Consider the following 18,391-nt stretch of genomic DNA (forward strand, 5'->3'; position numbering starts at 1 on the left):
CCGGTGTCCCTTTACCCTTCATCATCCATCTCCATCAATGTCCTCTCAGTTGAAATATCTCTGGTATTTGAATTTCTTTAATATAGACATACAATTATGAATCATGATTGTGTATTTTTTCCTTTTTCAATCTGTTATCCCAATGACAAACCATTACTTATAACAAAGATACATCTATTCAGAACAATTATGTAGAACTTTAAGTCACAGAGAGATTTATACCTCAAGGCTTCAATAAGCTGTAAGGCATCTTCTGTAGAAAGTTTATAACCAGCTTCACGACTCACAGCCTTATGATAGATAAGGAAAAGAACATCCAGTGATCCTGCTAACTTATCTCTGCAAGCTGTCAATTTAGACAAATACAGAATTCTTAGCCAAAATAGAAATGTTAGCACTATGGTAGATTTTCAGTCAAAAAAAGTTAACCAAATCCTGGACATGATTATGATGTTTTGTCTACTGGCCAAACTGCTTGTTAACAAGAGTCGTTTAGTAATGAATGGAACCACAATCATAACAGTTCAGACATCTCAATAAATGTCAACCGAAAAATTCCAGTGGCAAAATAGGTCATTTGAGAAAACGTCCATTAATGCAATAAATACTAAAAAAGAGCACAATAAACAGACAACAAAAACAAACAAAATTGGCACTAATACTGGATTCACCATCCCGTGGTAGAAAAGGAAAAGAGAATCTACTGATCCTGCTAACTTATCTCTGCAAACTATATTACAATTTACATGAAGAGAGCATGCTTATACAGATTAGAAATATTAGGATTATAGTAGCATAAGAACTAATTCAATCCTGGACCTGATTATGATGTTATGTTTACTGCCCAAACAGCTTGTCAACAAGAGTTGTTTAGTTATGGATGGACCAGAGTGTCAACAGTCCATACATCTCAATAAATGATAACTGAAAAAATCCGACTGCCAAAATAGGTCATTTCAAAAAAAGTCCAGAACACAATTGATGCTAAAACAAAGCACAATAAAAGAGCACGAAATAAACAATCTTCACTCTAACACTGGATTCACATTCACATGCTTTGTTTATTGGTACAGGACTCAAGAGAAATTCTCTTCTACTTTATGAAGTCTTTAAGACATAGGACTCAAGAGAAATTCTCTTCTACTTTATGAAGTCTTTAAGACATAGGACTCAAGAGAAATTCTCTTCTACTTTATGAAGTCTTTAAGACATAGGACTCAAGAGAAATTCTCTTCTACTTTATGAAGTCTTTAAGACATATTACAATGATAGAAGACTACATTGACAGGTTAGAGTATGTCACACATGAAAGGAATAGCCAATTCATTGCAACATAGGTAACCCATGATTCGAGAATGTTGGGAAATCAGGACAAATATAGATTCTCCTTACTTGATAATTACTTGTGAAGTTAGTTGTTCTTCTTATTTATTATTTTAGTTCTCTTTCATCAAGCAATTACCAAGTAAATACAAGAGACAAAGACACCAAATGTAGGCTCCACGCCAGAGCAAAAACCCCACTTCTTGAGGAAAACCCAAACAATCTCCTTATAGAATTTAGATCAAACTGAGACAACTCAAGACCCAATGACCAAACCTGCTAGCTACAAGTCAATTTTCCAAAGGAAGTGCTTTCAAGTCAACAAGGGATGCCACCACCTTACTGCATAGATCAGACCTCTTCAGATACCACTGCAATTCTGGATCACTGCAACCATACTGTGATTACTATACCTCTGCAACTTTCGGACCTTCTGCAATATCAATGTCACTGTACCTGCAAATTTTGTGGACCTCTGTTTCTTACTGTAATTTTTGCATCCCTGAGATACTCCTGCAACTTTGGATCACTGCGATGACTAGCTCTCGAACCTCTGCAACTTCAGTTCACTGTGCATACACTGTTTTTGGACTTCTGTAATACTCTTATCCCTTTTGATCCGGGCAGAGTTATTATGATTCAGTTAGGAGCATACTTTGGTTAAGGAGCAGAGTTTGTGTATTTGTCCTTGTCTTCTGTATTGTATTATTCTCCTGTTCTCCCTTTCTGCTAGCTTCAGATGCCTTGAAACTGATCCGAGCTACGTCTTATATATACCCTTTTTCCAGCTAGTTTATGAGGCTGACTTGAACAGGATCATTAGGCTAACTTGTAGGGTGAACATATGCCAACATGTTGTGCTTCGATAGGCCGATATGTTGAGCATCAATAGGTCTTCCTTTGATTGACTTGTAGCTAGAGGTTCACTATAATTTCCTTTTGACTCGTAACAAAATCCTAGAGGCATGCAATGGATGCGTTGACCTATTTGACCAATGACTCAAGCATAAGCCCATGCTTTATAAACAAATAAATCATTTTCTTTCTTCTTTTGTAATATCCCTAAGGAAAATTTACAGCAATAAACAAAGCATACAAAGTAAAAACACACACAAGATTTTCAGACATATTAAACACTAGTAAATGCACCAAAAACTGCACGGTACTGAGCCATTTTATCAATGTTGCGAATATCGGCATCGGGATAAATCGGCAAGGACACGGAAAACCAAAAAATCGTAAAAATTGGGAAAATATCGGTAAAAATCGGCAAAACATCGGCAAAATCAAGATACCATCAAAATATCGGTAAAAATCGGCAAACATCGGCTGGGCCAAAAAATCATGATTTCAAGATAAAATCAGGATGTTATCGAGATGTTCGCAACACTGTATTTTAATATAAAACGATCTGGTACAATAGAAGCTTGGAATGTGTGCACTTGGGCTTGCCCTTGGCAAGCTACCAAGGCCTAGGTGATGAAATCAGCTGCTCCACTGCTAGGAAGTGATCCCCACAAATGCTCTGTGCTGATCCCTCAAAAACTGCAGTGCTGGCTGTAGGAAATGGCTCGTTTGGACCTCCTCCAGTGCTCAGAAAAAGCCGGGAAATTAACCCGAGTCTCCCCACAAATAACCCACCAAAACCCAGAAAGGGTTTGGCCAAATGAAGACCTCCAAAATTTGGCCCAATTTCTACTTTCCTCTCCAACTGCTGGGCAAATCAACTCCCCAGGAAATGTCACTGTTTGTGGGCTCCAAAACGGCTGCTAAGACCAGCAAAATTCCCTCCAAGGATCCCTCTCAAGCATCAGCTCGCACCAGCCACCGAAATGGCTTCCTCCTAACTCCCATTTGTGGCACGAATTTAACTCTGCGCAGGCCTATGCAATCCCTGTTGATCACACTTTGTGCCCAGCAAATCCCCATAAGTTCGTGCTCTCCTACCACCCCAATCCTTCAGCAAATTGTGGTCCCAATCAACCCTGGAAAGCTCAATGAATCTCCAGCTCCAAAGACAACTCCTCTAAGGGGAGAATATTTCCCTTCCTGCACCAAACTGCTGAAGAAACTCCACAATAGGCTTATCAAACTCTTGGACAGCTCCCATAACATAGTGTAGATCACCTCCTTGGCCTGGCACTCGAAGTCCACCGAAGGTAGAGTGAGGTTCTCACTTGAAAATCTCATGTGATCACCAGCACATGCAAACTTTGCTCTCAACTCAAGCGTGCTAGTAGAAGGTGAATGTCAAATGATCAAAGATGAGCAAATGATGAGTGCTCCTATTTTAGTCGTTGGGCCTCCAATTTCCCCATGTGGGTCCCATCCATCGATTTCCCTCTATCTCTTCCCTCCAAGAAAGCATACTAGCCAAGGGGAGCGTATTCCTCTTTGGGGTGGCCCCCAACATCCACTATCAAATCGATTTTCACCTTCTTCCTATGTTGGGGCCTTCTTTCACCTCAAAATTGAAAGTGGGGCCCCTCAACCCACTTTTCCTAAGTTGCTATCCAAAAATTAACAAAAATGGTCAAAATTGATATTTCACTTAGCAACCTTGCTCAATGGCAATATCACAGTCCTCCCCACCAAGATGTTGCTTGTCCCCAAACAACTGCAGAGTTGGATGCTATAATATCTGCTCACCTTCCCAGGTAACCCGTAGCATCCTCTTCTAGGCTCCTCCATTTGATCAGGGATTCCTTGATGACTCCACTCCTAAATCTCCTCTCCCTACTCTCCAAAATAGCCTCAGGGTCCAAAACTAGATGTCCATCATCATCCAGCGGGGGCAACTCCACGATGGCTATCACATGGTGTCCTAGTACCTTCTTCAGGCACGAAACATGGAAGACGTTATGCACCTTGCTCCTAGGTGGAAGCTCTAACTCGTATGCCACTGAAGCAACAAAATTGTTGCTTGATGACTTTAAATATAAAATATAGAAATGTATTTGTAAATAATATTTTATTCATAAGATGAATATATAAGGATGGTTGAATGTTACAATCAGGGCCTACTTATATACCTAGGCAGGTGCCCTTTCATGAATGGTCATATCCATTAAGACATGCCTCTTCACTAACTAATTATTATTTTTTCACTCATATTTATTTTATTTTTATATAAATTGTCATAACATTGTATCTCTCTTCAAGAAGCTTTGCCCTCAAAGCCTAATCGCTGATAATTTCTTCCTTGCCCACATCTTTCTCGGCATGTGGAAGTCATCGGTAGTATTGTCTTGGACTTAGATTTTATCCATTTCCCCTCGGATACATATATATTACTATTATTTCTAATTTGATTTTATTTATTATTTATAAATTAATTAATTAAATTTTAACAAAGTAACTTTATAAAATTACTATAAAGTAACTTTACAAGTTTATAAAGTAACTTTAATAACTTTTATAAAGAAACTTTATTATTAAAATTCTTCCTTTTAATTATATTTATGACTGATAGTCACAGTAAAGATTCGCAAGGTTGTGTCCCTAGTGCAATGTTGCAGGAAACGTCCCCCCCCCCGGAATCTAATGCCTGAAGCGCGTCCTATACGGATTCGTCTAGGAAGCATCCCCGAAAGCGAGATTCCAAAATTCTAAAATGCGGTTCCGACTGTTTTGGACACTTCCTGGAAATTCCGGAAGTATCCCTCCGAAGCGCGCTTCGTACGGCCGAAGCAAATCGTACGGTTCCGTACACGCTTCCGAAAAAAGCGTCGCACTATTTATAAAATAGATTTTTTTTATTTTTTTTTTTAATTTTAGCTGAGTTTGCATATTGTGGGTGGGTCCACCTTGGGTTAGGGTGAGGAATGAAGGGAATAAAGCCCCCATTCATTTCTCATTTGCTCACTTTGAGTTTATGAGAGTTGGAGAAGAGAAGAGAGGAGAGGAGAAGAGAAAAGAGCAGAGGAGAGGAGAAGAGATGAGAGCTTGGAGGAGTGAAAGGGGAGGAGCTAGGAGAAGGAGGAGGAGCTTGGAACAAGAGCTTGGAGGACTTCATCTACAAGAGCTAAAGAGGTAAGTTCAAACTCCAAACTCCCCTATTTTTTTGACATTTTTTTGTATTTTTCTCCTCCCTCTCCTACTCTTTCCCATTGTTTCCACTTGCTCCTTTACTTGCAGGTTGTCCACCACCTATGTCCATATTCCAAGATGGCGTTCTTTTGGCTTCTATGTATCATTCCACTCTTGGTTTTAATGATGGCAAGGGGGAGTAGGAATAGAAGGAAAGAAGCACAAGAGGACAGTGGTCCCAACATGAGTGACCCAATGTATGATGAGGACGAAGGGTTTGAAGAGGAAGGGGATGATGTTGAACCTGAAGGGGAAACTGAAACACTAGAGGGGAAAGCTGCATTAACACCCTTGTGGAACTATGTGACCAAACTTGAAGGGGGAAAGGGAGGTGGAAGCTACAAATTTGTGTGCCCTCATGGTTGTCATGGAAGAAAACCATATAGTGGTTCATAATACATATACCCATGTGAGGAGGCATCTTTGTGGAGTGTTGGACAGTGACGATAAAAAGGGTCCTGTGGGGATACAAATTTGCCCAAACATTTCATCTGAATAAAGAAGAAAATACATCCAAATAGAGGAGGCTGCACAACAAAAAAACAAGAAACAAAAAACTCATTTTGAATCAAGTGCAACCTCTAAATTTGGTAGCTCATCTCCTCATGGTACTTTTGCAAGCTCTGGAGGTAGAAGAACAATAGGGGATTTCCTTGATGTTGCTGGGAGGGATGATGAGGATGGAAAGATAGTCTGTTTTCTTTGTGCTTGCGGTGTACCATTCAATGTGCTTCGCTCTCCCTATTGGCATGAAATGGTAAAGGCCATCAATGAAGCCCCAAAAGGATACAAGACCCCCAACTATGAGAAAGCTAGAACAGTGTTATTAGAAAGAGAAAAAAATAAGGTTCAAAGAGCTTTGACACGTTTTAAATGAGTGGGTAGATTCTGGGGTATCCATTGTATCAAATGGGCGGACAAATATTAGAAACAAACATTTGATAAATGTTCTTGGTGTTTCTTCTAGTGGTGCAGTATTTATTACATGTCATGACTCCTCCATCAATGCATCTGCACAAAACATTGCAGATCTCCTATTGCAATCAATCAAAGATGTTGGTCCGAATAATGTGGTTCAAGTGATCACAGATAATGCAGCAAATTGTAAGGTAGCAGGAAAAATTATTGAGCGTACTCATCCACACATCTTTTGGTCTAGGTGCCTGGTTCACACAATGAACCTTTTGATGCATGATATTGTGAAGCACAAAGAATATGGGTGGATTACTAAGCTTTACAAGAGAGGGAAGCAACTCATTAAATTCATCACAGGGCATACAAGGGTAAACTACTTCTATGGCACTTACTCCAAGTTGTAGTTGCTTAAACTTGCAAAGACAAGATTTGCTAGTTATTACCTCACCTTTAGGCGGCTAGTGAAGGTTAGACAAGCTTTAACTAATTTGGTGTGCGCTGAATCATGGAATGAAATTAACACTGACAAAGATGTTGCTAATGCAGTCAAAGACACTGTTCTTGACATTTACTTTTGGTCACAGGTTAAATATGTTTTGCAATTCACCAAACGAATTTATTACATGTTCAAGTTTGGAGATTCAGATCGACCAGTAATTGGGGAGGTGTATGAGCAAATGGATAGCATGTTGGGGTAGATTACAGACATTGTTGAGCCTAGAGATATCAACTTGTACAATTATATTTGTGCAGAGGTGGAAACCCGACGGGAAATGCTAAATGTTCCATTGCATGCATTAGCATATGTTTTGACACCTAAATACTATCATCATCATGGCTTTCAACACCAGCACCTGGGGGGGGAAGCAGGAGAAAACCATACCAAGATCAAGAGGTTTACAAAAAATATATGGCTGCATTGAGTAAATTAATCCCTGATGAGGAGGAGGCTGCATTGGTATGGAGACAATTGAACAACTATATGCTTAACACTGGTCCATTTGGGAGCATGGATGCAATTAGAGATCGAGAGACTTTTTCTTCTCTTGAGTGGTGGAACATGCATGGAGGGGCTACTCCACTTCTACAGACTTTGGCATTGCGGGTGCTATCACAAGTGGTAAACACTTCTTCTGCAGAGAGGTGTTGCAGCTCTTATTCTTTCATCCACAGTGTTAAAAGGAACAGGTTGAGTTTAAACCAGGCAGAGAGCTTGGTTTATGTTCATTACAACTTGCGATTGTTGTCCCATTACTGTGAAGATGCAAAGTCTAATAAAGACATGTTGATTTGGGACAAGAATCCAAAGGAGCCCAATTTGGAGGATGGAGTGTTGCGATTAGAGCAATTAGAGGATGCTCTTATCCAGGTATGTCCATTGTGGTATGAATTTTCCTTATAAAGCATTTCTCTAATTCATGTTTTTAATTTTTTTGTTAACTAGTGTTTTTTTTTTTGCATGGATTTTTTTAGCGATTCCAGGATGATGATGATCGTGTTGATATGCCACCCCCACCCCTATCTAGTTCCTTGGTTCCTAGGTTCCATGGTTCAACACTAACAGCAGGGGGTTCTTCTTCATCAGTTTCAGTGCCACTGCCACAACTTCCACAGGTGCCATCTTCTTCATTGCCACCATGTGAAGGAGGAGAGATTAGTAGATATATTCACAATTTACTACTTTTGTCATAGACTACTCATTAGACTTGTGAGCTCGTGAATTTGAATTTTGAACCTTTTTTGTCTTGGCGGTGACCAAGTGACATATTTTGTAAACATTATTATTTGAATTTTGGACATGACAAATGTTGACAGTTGCTCACTTGCTAGATAAATCATAATATGGTCTATGTTTTATGTTTTATAATATGCTTAAATGTTTTATGTTTTATAGTATGCTTAAAAATTTGATGTATGCTTGTAATCGCTAGAATATAGATGGTTGATGTACATACTAGTAACTACAATGGAATCATGGATGCCATATCTATCTTGATTTATGCAAAAATATGCATGTTTTCATGTCTTCTACAACTAATTTGGTATTTGGGATGTTTGTTTTGAGTATAAATGCAAACAAATATAAAAATATATATATATATAGCAAACGCTTTGCGTCCTAGATTTTTGGAAAATGACGCTTCCGCGTACCCGCTTCCAAAAAACATCCCCGTTTCGTCCCCGCTTCGTGCAACATTGCCCTAGTAACAGTTGTGTTCCAGCGTATGACATGATTATGACAGATGTGTTGAAGTTGTATTATCATTGCAGTTATATCGTCCTGCGATTTCCTGACTACTTCTACCTCTACAAGCTTTTCAGCAGCAGCCAGAGGACCTCCTTTTTCTCTTCCACCACCGTGCTCCAATACATTGGCACAGAAAGGCCTCGTAATATCGACCACCTCCTGATTAGTGACCACATCTCATAGCGCATCTGTCGCCAAAATCAAAAGCTCAATGTGAGACATGATTTCAAGAATCAGTACCGTCGGAAACACCTGTTTCAAAAACTCGTCATCCATTCTCAAGTACCCCGCTTTCACGGCCTGCTCAAAATTCTTCTGGTCTAGAAGACTATTTTTATTAATAATGTACCCAATGTCATAGTCTTCATCATCTGTTGTTTGTAATTTATCTTTCGTTGTATGATTTGGTGTGATTTGAAATTTTCATGCTGTTGACCTTGATCAGAATGATGGTGAAAGAACCCTACGGGCAGAATATCAAGAGCAGCAGGCCTCTTGTACTTGGTGGTTTCAGGATTCTCTTCGCTTAACCCTAAAGCTCCCATATCCTCGTCTGTAATTGTATCTTCTACTGCAAGTTTACAGCAAATCTCAGGAAAAATTTCATGTTCATATTGAATATACTTATGTGGGTTGTACTTGAATTATTCCTTAGTTGCTAGGGTTTGAGCCTTACTGCCCTTGGAAAATGGTCTAAAAAATGAACCAAGAAAGATTTTATCAGGGAGCATTAATTTGAGCTTGCTAATGCTTCTGCTTTCTCCCCAACCTCCTCATTAACAACCCTGTCTCTATCTTAAAATTCATATTTTTCAACTACTTTACAACTTTAATATAATTTATTATTTTCATTCTGATATCCATTCTCCTCAATTTCCACAAAGCTATTACACTTCATTTCTGTTGTGCTCTCATGATTTTCTTCCCTTAACCTTAATTCTCCAATATCCTGGCCAATTGAGTCATCATCTTCACTTTCATCTATCTCTTTGTCCTCAACTTCGTCATTACAGTCCTCTTATGTTTCAATGGCAGTACGAATATTATCTTCATGAAAATTGCTTCCTTGTTCTGCAAATTGTGGTGTCAACATTAACCTAATTGTGTCTTCTGCTCTAGGTTTCAAGAAAATCCTTGGAGAAATTCCATCTTCAGATTGCAAACACTTCTGTGAACTAGAATTGGATTCATTCTGAACTAGTTGGATTGGATCCTTAACGTTATTCGAAAATGGCTTGAAAAATGAACCAATGAAAGATTTAATTGGTGAACTCCTTGGCTTTTCTTCATTTTCTTCTCCCTTTTCCTCTTTAACAGTAACAGCCCTATTTGTATCCTCAAATTCACTTTTTACAACTGGCTTACAATTTGAATATGATCCATTATCTTCGTTCTGAGATTCATAATCCTGACACCGAGCCAGCAGAGTCATAATAACTCATGGTCATTAACTTCATTCTTCACAACAGAGCCAGCAGCAGTTTTGATGCCCAAAATATCCTGGAATTTGCACATGAGGGAGCAATATCTGGCACCTTTTCTATCCTCCACCGTTCTCTTCAAATCCCTTGACCTCTGGTTCCGAGTACTTCTAATCTTCCTGTTCACAAACAACACTCTTTGGCATACAACACATCTTTTGACACTTGTTGCACTGCCCCTATCACTTCGCAGAAAATAAACAGGCTCGCCATTGGCCAAATAGGGATAGACATTGGACAGATCAATGTCAAACATTTGGGAATCTTTCACTGCACTTGACTTGGCGCACCTAGTCAACTTGAGACACAGGTGGTCAGCGTGATTTTCTTTTCTGCAGACATTACACAGAGCTCCAGCATCCGGGCACTCTGTACAGAAGTAAATGAGTCTCAAATTTCCTTTGTCTCCATTCTGGTGGTTCGGGCAACGGTCATAGTATGTTGTTGTAGTTATGAATGGTAAGAGCCATTGGCTCGATTTCGAAGAGGGTGTTGCCCTCATTTCGGGCTTCTCAATCCTACCTGATTTAAAGGGAGTGAGTGCAGACATAAAACTCAACAAGGATCCCCTGGACTTTTCCTGGCCTTCACCATTTTGAAATTCTGTAAATTCTTCTTTGTTTCAGTTTGAACAGATTTCTGCTTCAATTGCTTCAAAAGAACTACAATAAATAGAAAACACTGCCACCATTGTAGGCCTACGCCTTGAATTGCAACCGATTGCACTTCATTATGATCATGCTCAATTTCTTATCCTTTTTGGCCAGTAGAGTCTTCAGGGACTTCCCTCTGTTGCATGTGATTTTTATGTATCTCCTCAACAACATGAGCAGGCTCCTCCTTTACTGTTGTGGATTGCTCAATCACACCATTATGAGCTGCTTGTTTAGGATTGACAACTGGCTCTGAGAAAGGATATGGGACAACTGGCTCTGAGAAATGGTATTCTTTGTCTGCTTCTTCCAAAAGATTATTCTTTTGTTTTTTCCTATCCCTTAATGGGGCAAGCACGTCATTACATTCATGTTTATCATCTTTGATAGTTGTTGTAAATGCAGATTCATCATTATTTTGTTCTTCATCCTCCCTTGTCTGCTCCAAAATCAAATCAACTGTATTAGATATGGTCTTAACTAAATCAGAATACATGGTTCCTAATTCATCATGTTCAACATCATTGTCTCCATTTGGGCATTCTTTATCGTTAGCCTCTTTAATGTCAAAGTTTACTTCCTTTAGACATGTTGAATATTCTGCAAATGATTTTTTTAATTGCTGAAACGATTCTACAATTTCACTTAACTGCTCAAAGAATTCAGGACATAAACTTAATGGCATATCGTGCAGCGGATAACGTCCAGAGGCTCGCATGGCTCTGATACAACCAATGTTGCGAACATCGGGATCGAGATTAAATCGGCGAGGGGAAAAAATAGGGAAAAAAATGGCAAATACAAAAATATTCATATTTTTCAATTTTTTTTATATCTAAACCATCTACAACATAAAATCAATGCATTGACACATAAATATGATAAAAGAACTAATATATAAGATGTGTAATATCATTTCTAGTGCTACATCACACATAACAGTGAATCATGTCCTAAATAGTAACTCCTAAGTCCCAACTCAGCCTCAAAATATCAACAAAAAATATAATAATGTATCTCATATCACGAGTCATAATGTCATATACAATGAAATGAACCAAATAACTAATACTATTGATTTCCTCTGCCCCTCTTGCGAGAAAATGCAATAGCTTTCCCTCTAGATGTAGATGGCAGTGGAGTTGGCAATGGACTCTGTTGTGCTCTAGACGATAAAGAATTAGGAGTTATAGGAGGTAAACCACGTCCTCTACTGGTGACAGGGGTAGCTTGGGTAGATGGTGTCACCTCCTCCACCTGTCGCTCCTACTCCTCCTCCTCTTCCTCTTCCTCCTCCTCTACCCCTTCCATTACCTCCTGCTATAATCAATCAGTGGCCAACTCCATGAGAAGCCTCTCGACCTCAACACTCCATGCAGCATGTTGATTTGGGGTAGCATCGGATGTGCTCTAGGCCTCAAAATTTACAGGGAGGCTTAGACACATGCATTCTCCAATACCCATAAATCGTTTTGGGAAATTCCACCCGAAGACACTTTTATTAAAATAATTAATTAATTTTAATGGGACCCTAAGTCTAAACTTAGGAAATTAAAATAATTAAAGGGTATTAATATAGGTTGTGTGCGAAACTTCTAAACCAAGGCGGAAGATCAAGCCAATATGATCCTAGCCATTAGAATCTAACTTCAGTCATTGATTGATCAACAAGAGGATTATAAGAGGAAGCTTGATGGGCACTTGGAGAACAGACAGAGAGATCAAGAGATCGAATTTCTGAAGTGAGAAGTTCTCAAGAGGAAATTCTGATTGAGTAGATTTCTTGCAGTTGAGGGGCAGGGATATTTGGGTTGAAGTATCTTCTCCAGGACAGCAGAGAGGCAGAGAGACACCAGGAGGAGGCAGCGCAGACCTAGGAAGGGCTGACGTTGGGCCAGAAGGGCCCACACAGAGCTAATGCAAAGCCAGAAGAGCTCACACAGATGCAACGCAGTCTTCCAATGCAGAAGTTTGAAATCTGTCGGGGAGCTGAGATTTCTGAGCCAGTAGGGCTGGAAACTTCTCCAGAAGGCAAGATGTTTCCCAGTTTAGCTAACGCAGAGCCTCAAAGAGCTCCACGCAGTTACTAGGCAGGGGCAGCGTAGTTGTATTCGGGGATATTGATTCAGCTGCCGGAACAACCAAAATTTGTCGGCTAGAGTGAGGTAATCTCACAATTCTTCTCTGCTAGTTGTATTTCTCTGTAACTAGATTGTCAAGAGGGCATCCAGAGTTGTATTCGGAAACTACTGCTTGTTAAAATAAAACCCTCAAAGTTGCTGCACCGGTTTTCCAGCATTGCATTTTTCCAGGGACAATTGTCCAAAAATAGCGGTGTCAATCGTGTTGTCTTTTTTTCCTTGCTCAGTGTCTTGTTTCCACATATAATTTAATTAAGTGAAGGTTGCAGTGCATGTATTACGATATTTCCATAGGAAACTGCAAGTAATTTGTTTAAAGGAATTTAACAAATAGAAGTAATATCATCAATTGTCGCAGTAGGGATTCCGGTTGAGGAATTTTCACACAGCGATGGTGTCAATCCCATCTAATGAGATGGCCTCCACATCATGTGTCCTCTCAAGTTGCCTCACCCACAATCGAAAATTGTAGTAGACGTAGACCATATCATTAAGTCGATGGGACTCCAACTTGTACAAGGGTTATGAATTAATAAATTATAAATAATAAAGTAATAATTATAAAAAATATATAATTTAATGAATTCAAAAAATTAATTGGAAATTTGGAATATTTTAAGTTTTAACCTATTGCACGTGGTGTGTATTTTTTCAAATACACTCCAATTGCGCTCGCATTCTGAGGAGCTACATGTTTGGCGCTGAACACTCGAATGGCAAGCCTTCGCATATTGGGTACTCTGCCAACATAGCTTCTCCACCAATGCATCTACAACAAATAAGATAAACATAAGAAGAAAAAAAATGAAATTTGAAAATTGAAGCAAAATTTGAAGAGACAATGAAATTTGAAACAAACTAAAACATCCCTTGCATTTTAGTCTTCCTATCAACCACAACCATGTCAAAGCTAAATGTGCCACCTGTCATCATGTATATCTCCATTTCTTTGGAGATTTCTGCACGTTCGGCTGGAGATGGCACCATCCTCTGGACACAAGTGAAAAATCCATCAATGACCTCAGCATCAAATAAGAAACCATAGGAGTAAGCAAACGTGGGGTTCAGGTAGATCCCTGCAGCATGAATAAGATGATAGAGTGTATTGTTCCATTGCTCATCAATCACTTCCCATAGGATGAGTTGTTTCTAAAACCCCTCATCCCCCTTATCATCATAGTAGGTCCGAATGGATTCTTTGGCCCTATCCATGGCCTCATACAAGTAGCCCATTGTGGGTTTGTCTCCATCAACTAATTGAAGAACCTTTACCAAAGGTTCAGTAATGTTGCACACCTCATGCACTCCCACCCAGAAACTTTCCTGGTATGAAACTAATCTGCATATGGCCTCTCTCTCTGGTTTGCGGCTAAATGCCAAAGCACGCCACTCATCTGCAAGAAACATTCTCTTCACATCCCACATAGAATTCAAAAGGGATTGAAGACATATGAAACTGGTGGCAAATCGTGTAATGGCAGCGCACCAACTCCTTGTTGTTAGTGAATGTTCTCATCAAAGGAAGCACAAATACATGATTATATATCAATTTTGTAATGCTTTTTGATGAGTCAACAATATCCTTGACACAAGGAATTTTTCCTATGTCCTCCAACATCAAATCAATGCAATGTGCAGCACAAGATGTCCAAAATAAGGCAGGATTCCTCTTCATAAGAATCTTGCCAGCAACAACATAATTTGCAGCATTGTCCATTATGACTTGGACAACATGTTCTGGACCCACCTCCAGAATGAACAAATCCAACAAATCACATAATAACCGTGCATTTTTTATATGTGCAGATGCATCAACAGATTTCATAAACATTGTACCCTTCGGACAATTAACCAAGAAGTTTATAAGGCTTCTACGCTTTTGATCGTCTAACCATTTGACATCACAGTCTATACTGTCTGTGCCCATGATGCCCTAAACTCCTCCAATCTCTTGTTGCAGTCAACCTTTTCATTTTGAAGAATGCATCCTCTAAAGTCATCATAAGAATGGACTTTGTATCTTGGGCCAACAACTGCAATAGCATCAGCCGCAGGCTAGAAAAATGGATTGTTCCTTGCAACACTGAAAGGAATATCACTCCAAAGAAGAAAGTTGCCCAACAACTTGTCATCTTCCTCTTTCTCCTTTTTTTAATAATTGAAGAGATAGATGGTTGTCAACCAAGTGTGGTTCTAGGAACAAAATATGATGAGGCAACTATAGGGTTGGTTGTAGATATTGATGCTGAAGTATAACTAGTACCACTCTCATGTTCACCTCCCAATCCTGACACTCTACTCCCAGTCCCTGCTAGTTGACTCTTCAGAGCTGCCTTGGACAATTTCATTTTCTCTAATTCTTCCATTGATCTGAGGGCTCTTCGGATAATTTCTGGATTTGTATTTGTTCAAGGCCCTACCTCATGTCCAAGGATTTGTTTAAGGTGATACTTAATCTATATACCCCCCCTGTCATATGCTTCCCACGTAACTTGCAAATCAAGTTTGATTTGTCAAACCCTCAATCAGGGTCACCAAATTCCCACAAAGGGTCCAATTTCCTTTCCATTTTTGTATCTTTGTTGAACTCTTGAGTTTTAATGTAAGATTAAGTTTGAAGTTTGACATTGAACCTAGGGCACAAGAAGAATTTCAAGTTAAAAAAAATAAAATTAAAATTTACGTACAACACATTAAATTTTTGACAAAAAAAAAACCTCAACTTAGTGCAATAATAATGGAAAAAATACACAGTCAAACCCAAGCAAAAATGACGGTAAAAACCTAAAGCATAAGAAGAAATTAAATTTATAAATCTAACAATCAAGTTTTTGCATTTTTTTACCAAAATAAGCCCTCTCCACTATATGCAACAAAATTGAAAAAAAAAAAACACAAAAAAAAAGTAAAAAAAAAAAAAAAAAAAAAATTAAAATACAAAAAACAATCAAAAATCATTGAAAATAAATGGGTGATAAAAACCCAAGGTAAAACAAGAAAAAAACAAAAAAATTGCCAAATTTGATGCCCATACCTGAAAACCACGCTTTGCTGAAGAAACTTGGTCCAAACTTGAATTTTTCTTGCTTGGGATGCTAAATTCCTTCACTTTCTTCCTCTCTTGCCCTTGTAGATGACTTCTCCTCCTCCTTAGCGCTCACTCTTGCCCTCTATCTGACAAAAAAAAAAAACCTCAAAATTGCACTTATAAGTCGCTATTTTCGTTGCCCGCGATTTTTACCAATTGGATGGCAATTATATTGGCGCAATGAAAAAATCGCGATGTTCACAACACTGGATACCACTGAAGCAACAAAACTGTAGCTTGATGACTTTAAATGTAAAATACACAAATGAATTTGTAAATAATATTTTATTTATAAGATGAATATACAAGAATGGTTGAAAGTTACAATGAGGGTTTGCTTATATACTTAGGCAGGTGCCCTTTCATGAATAGTCATGTCCATTAAGACATGCCTCTTCACTAACTAATCATTAATTAACTATAATTATAATTATTATTTTTTCACTCATTTATTTATTTTTTATATAAATTGTATTCATAACAACCACCTCGCCATCCCTCCTAGTCACCTAGTATGGGCCATAAAAGTGTGGTTGTAGCTTCTTGACCCCCTTCTGTTTCAGCGTGGACTGTATGTAAGGCTGAAGGCGCAAGAAGACTAGATTCCCCACCTCAAAGTGTCTCTCAACCATGTGCCTGTCTACATACATCTTCTGTTGGTTCTGGGTTGTCTGCAAGTTATCTTTGAGAGCCTTAAGAATGCTCTGGCTCTCCTGTATCCAAATCTTTGGCCCTTGGGGCCCTGTTGTCTCCAAAAACAATGTCAGCCAAGATAAAGCATCATATCCATATAAAGTGCGAATAGGTGACATACCATTGGACATGTGATAGGTAGTATTGTAGCAATACTCCCCCAAGTGTAGCCATCTCGCCCATGCTTGTTGCTACCCTGTCACATAGTCCCACAAATAACCCTCCAGCCATTTGTTAACAATCTCGGTCTGCCCGTCGGTCTAGGGGTGGTAACTGGTGCTAGGTGTAAGCTCTATGCCCACCGACCTAAAGAGGTCCTGCCAGAAAGCTCCCATGAAGTGGATGTCCCTGTCGCACACTATGGTCTGGGGAAGACCATGCAACCAGAAAACCTCCCTGAAGAACAACTTTGCAACCTAAGAAGCAGAGTGTCTGGCGGGAATAGCGAAGAAATGGGCATACTTCGTCAACCTGTCCACCACCACATCGATGCAATCACGGCCCTATGCCATGGGAAGTCCTGTGATGAAGTCCATCAAGATGCTCTCCCACTTCCCCTCCAGAATAGGGAATGGATCCAATAACCCTATCGGATGAGTCAAGTTCCCCTTGTTCCTCTGGCAGGATTCACACTCCTTTACATGCCTCAACACATCCCCCTTGAGGCCCTTCCACAACAAGTCCTCCCTGACTGTCCTGTAAGTCTTCAGCAACCCCTAGTGTCCTAATAATGGCGAATCATGGGCTGCGTGGAGGATTTTCTCCCTCAACTGTGAACCAGGAACCAAAAAGATGTGCCCCTTGTAATAAATAACATTTTCCATCACGCAGTAGCACTCATCCCCATAGGTACCCTCCAAGTTCTCACACAGCTGACGATCCTTGGAGTACTCCACCAGCAGTTTTGCTTTCCAATCATGGCAAATGCTCATGGGGGAAAGTGTTGCGGGCCTCCTAGATAGGGCATCTACCACCACGTTATGCTTGCCCTTGACGTACTATATGTCAAAATCATAGGCCTAGATCCTGCTTAACCACTTTTGTTGTTTATTGTTGAGGACCTTCTACCCCAGAAAATGGCGAACACTGTTGTGATCAGTGTTCATTCTAAACCTATTGCCCACCAAGTACTACCGAAATTTAGCGAAGGCATGGATAATGGCCAACATCACTTTGTCATAAATCGAGTACCACCTCTCATGTGGAAGGAGCTTCCGGCTCTCAAAAGCAATGGGATGTCCACCCTGCGACAATCCTGCTCCCACGCCTTCTCCAGACGGGTTGCTCCAATGTGAACAGTTGCGTGAAATCAGGGAGTGCCAATACCGGGCAACTGCTCATCACATCCTTGAGGTGCTCAAATGTTGCTTGTGGCCCTGTTTGTCCATGCGAAGGCCCCCTTCTTCATTAAATCAGTGATGGGAGTTGCTAATTATGAGAAGCCCTTCACAAACTTCCTGTAATAAGTGCATATACGCACAAAACCCCTCACCTCGATCACATTTCGTGGCACTGGCCAATCCTAGATGGCTCGAATCTTCTCCTCATGCACCCTTACACCATCCTCCCCAATGGTGTGCCCCAAATAGAGCATCATTGTTAACCCGAACTCACACTTGGACAACTGAGCTAGAACTATTGCCCCTCCAAGATCTTGAGCACCTCCTCTATATGTTGCTCCTCCCATGTCCTGTTATAGATCAATATGTCGTTGAAAAAAACAAGGACATAACACCTTAGCTGCCCACGGAACACATGGT

At 39.8% G+C, this 18,391-nt stretch overlaps 1 protein-coding gene across 2 annotated transcripts in view; it reads right to left on the minus strand.

Moving 5' to 3' along the window:
- Positions 1-18,391, minus strand: part of MOS14 (ARM repeat superfamily protein) — a 464,252-nt gene that overhangs the window by 97,822 nt on the left and 348,039 nt on the right. For both annotated transcript variants that reach the window (XM_089423464.1, XM_089423460.1), the window contains exon 19: positions 223-346. In XM_089423464.1, the coding sequence (XP_089279590.1) occupies positions 223-346 (124 nt within the window). The remainder of the gene's footprint in view (positions 1-222; positions 347-18,391) is intronic.

This window comes from Pinus tabuliformis, chromosome 6, assembly GCF_031772625.1.
Source record: "Pinus tabuliformis cultivar Carrire ecotype Pingquan chromosome 6, CPIR1, whole genome shotgun sequence".
NCBI lineage: Eukaryota > Viridiplantae > Streptophyta > Pinopsida > Pinales > Pinaceae > Pinus > Pinus tabuliformis.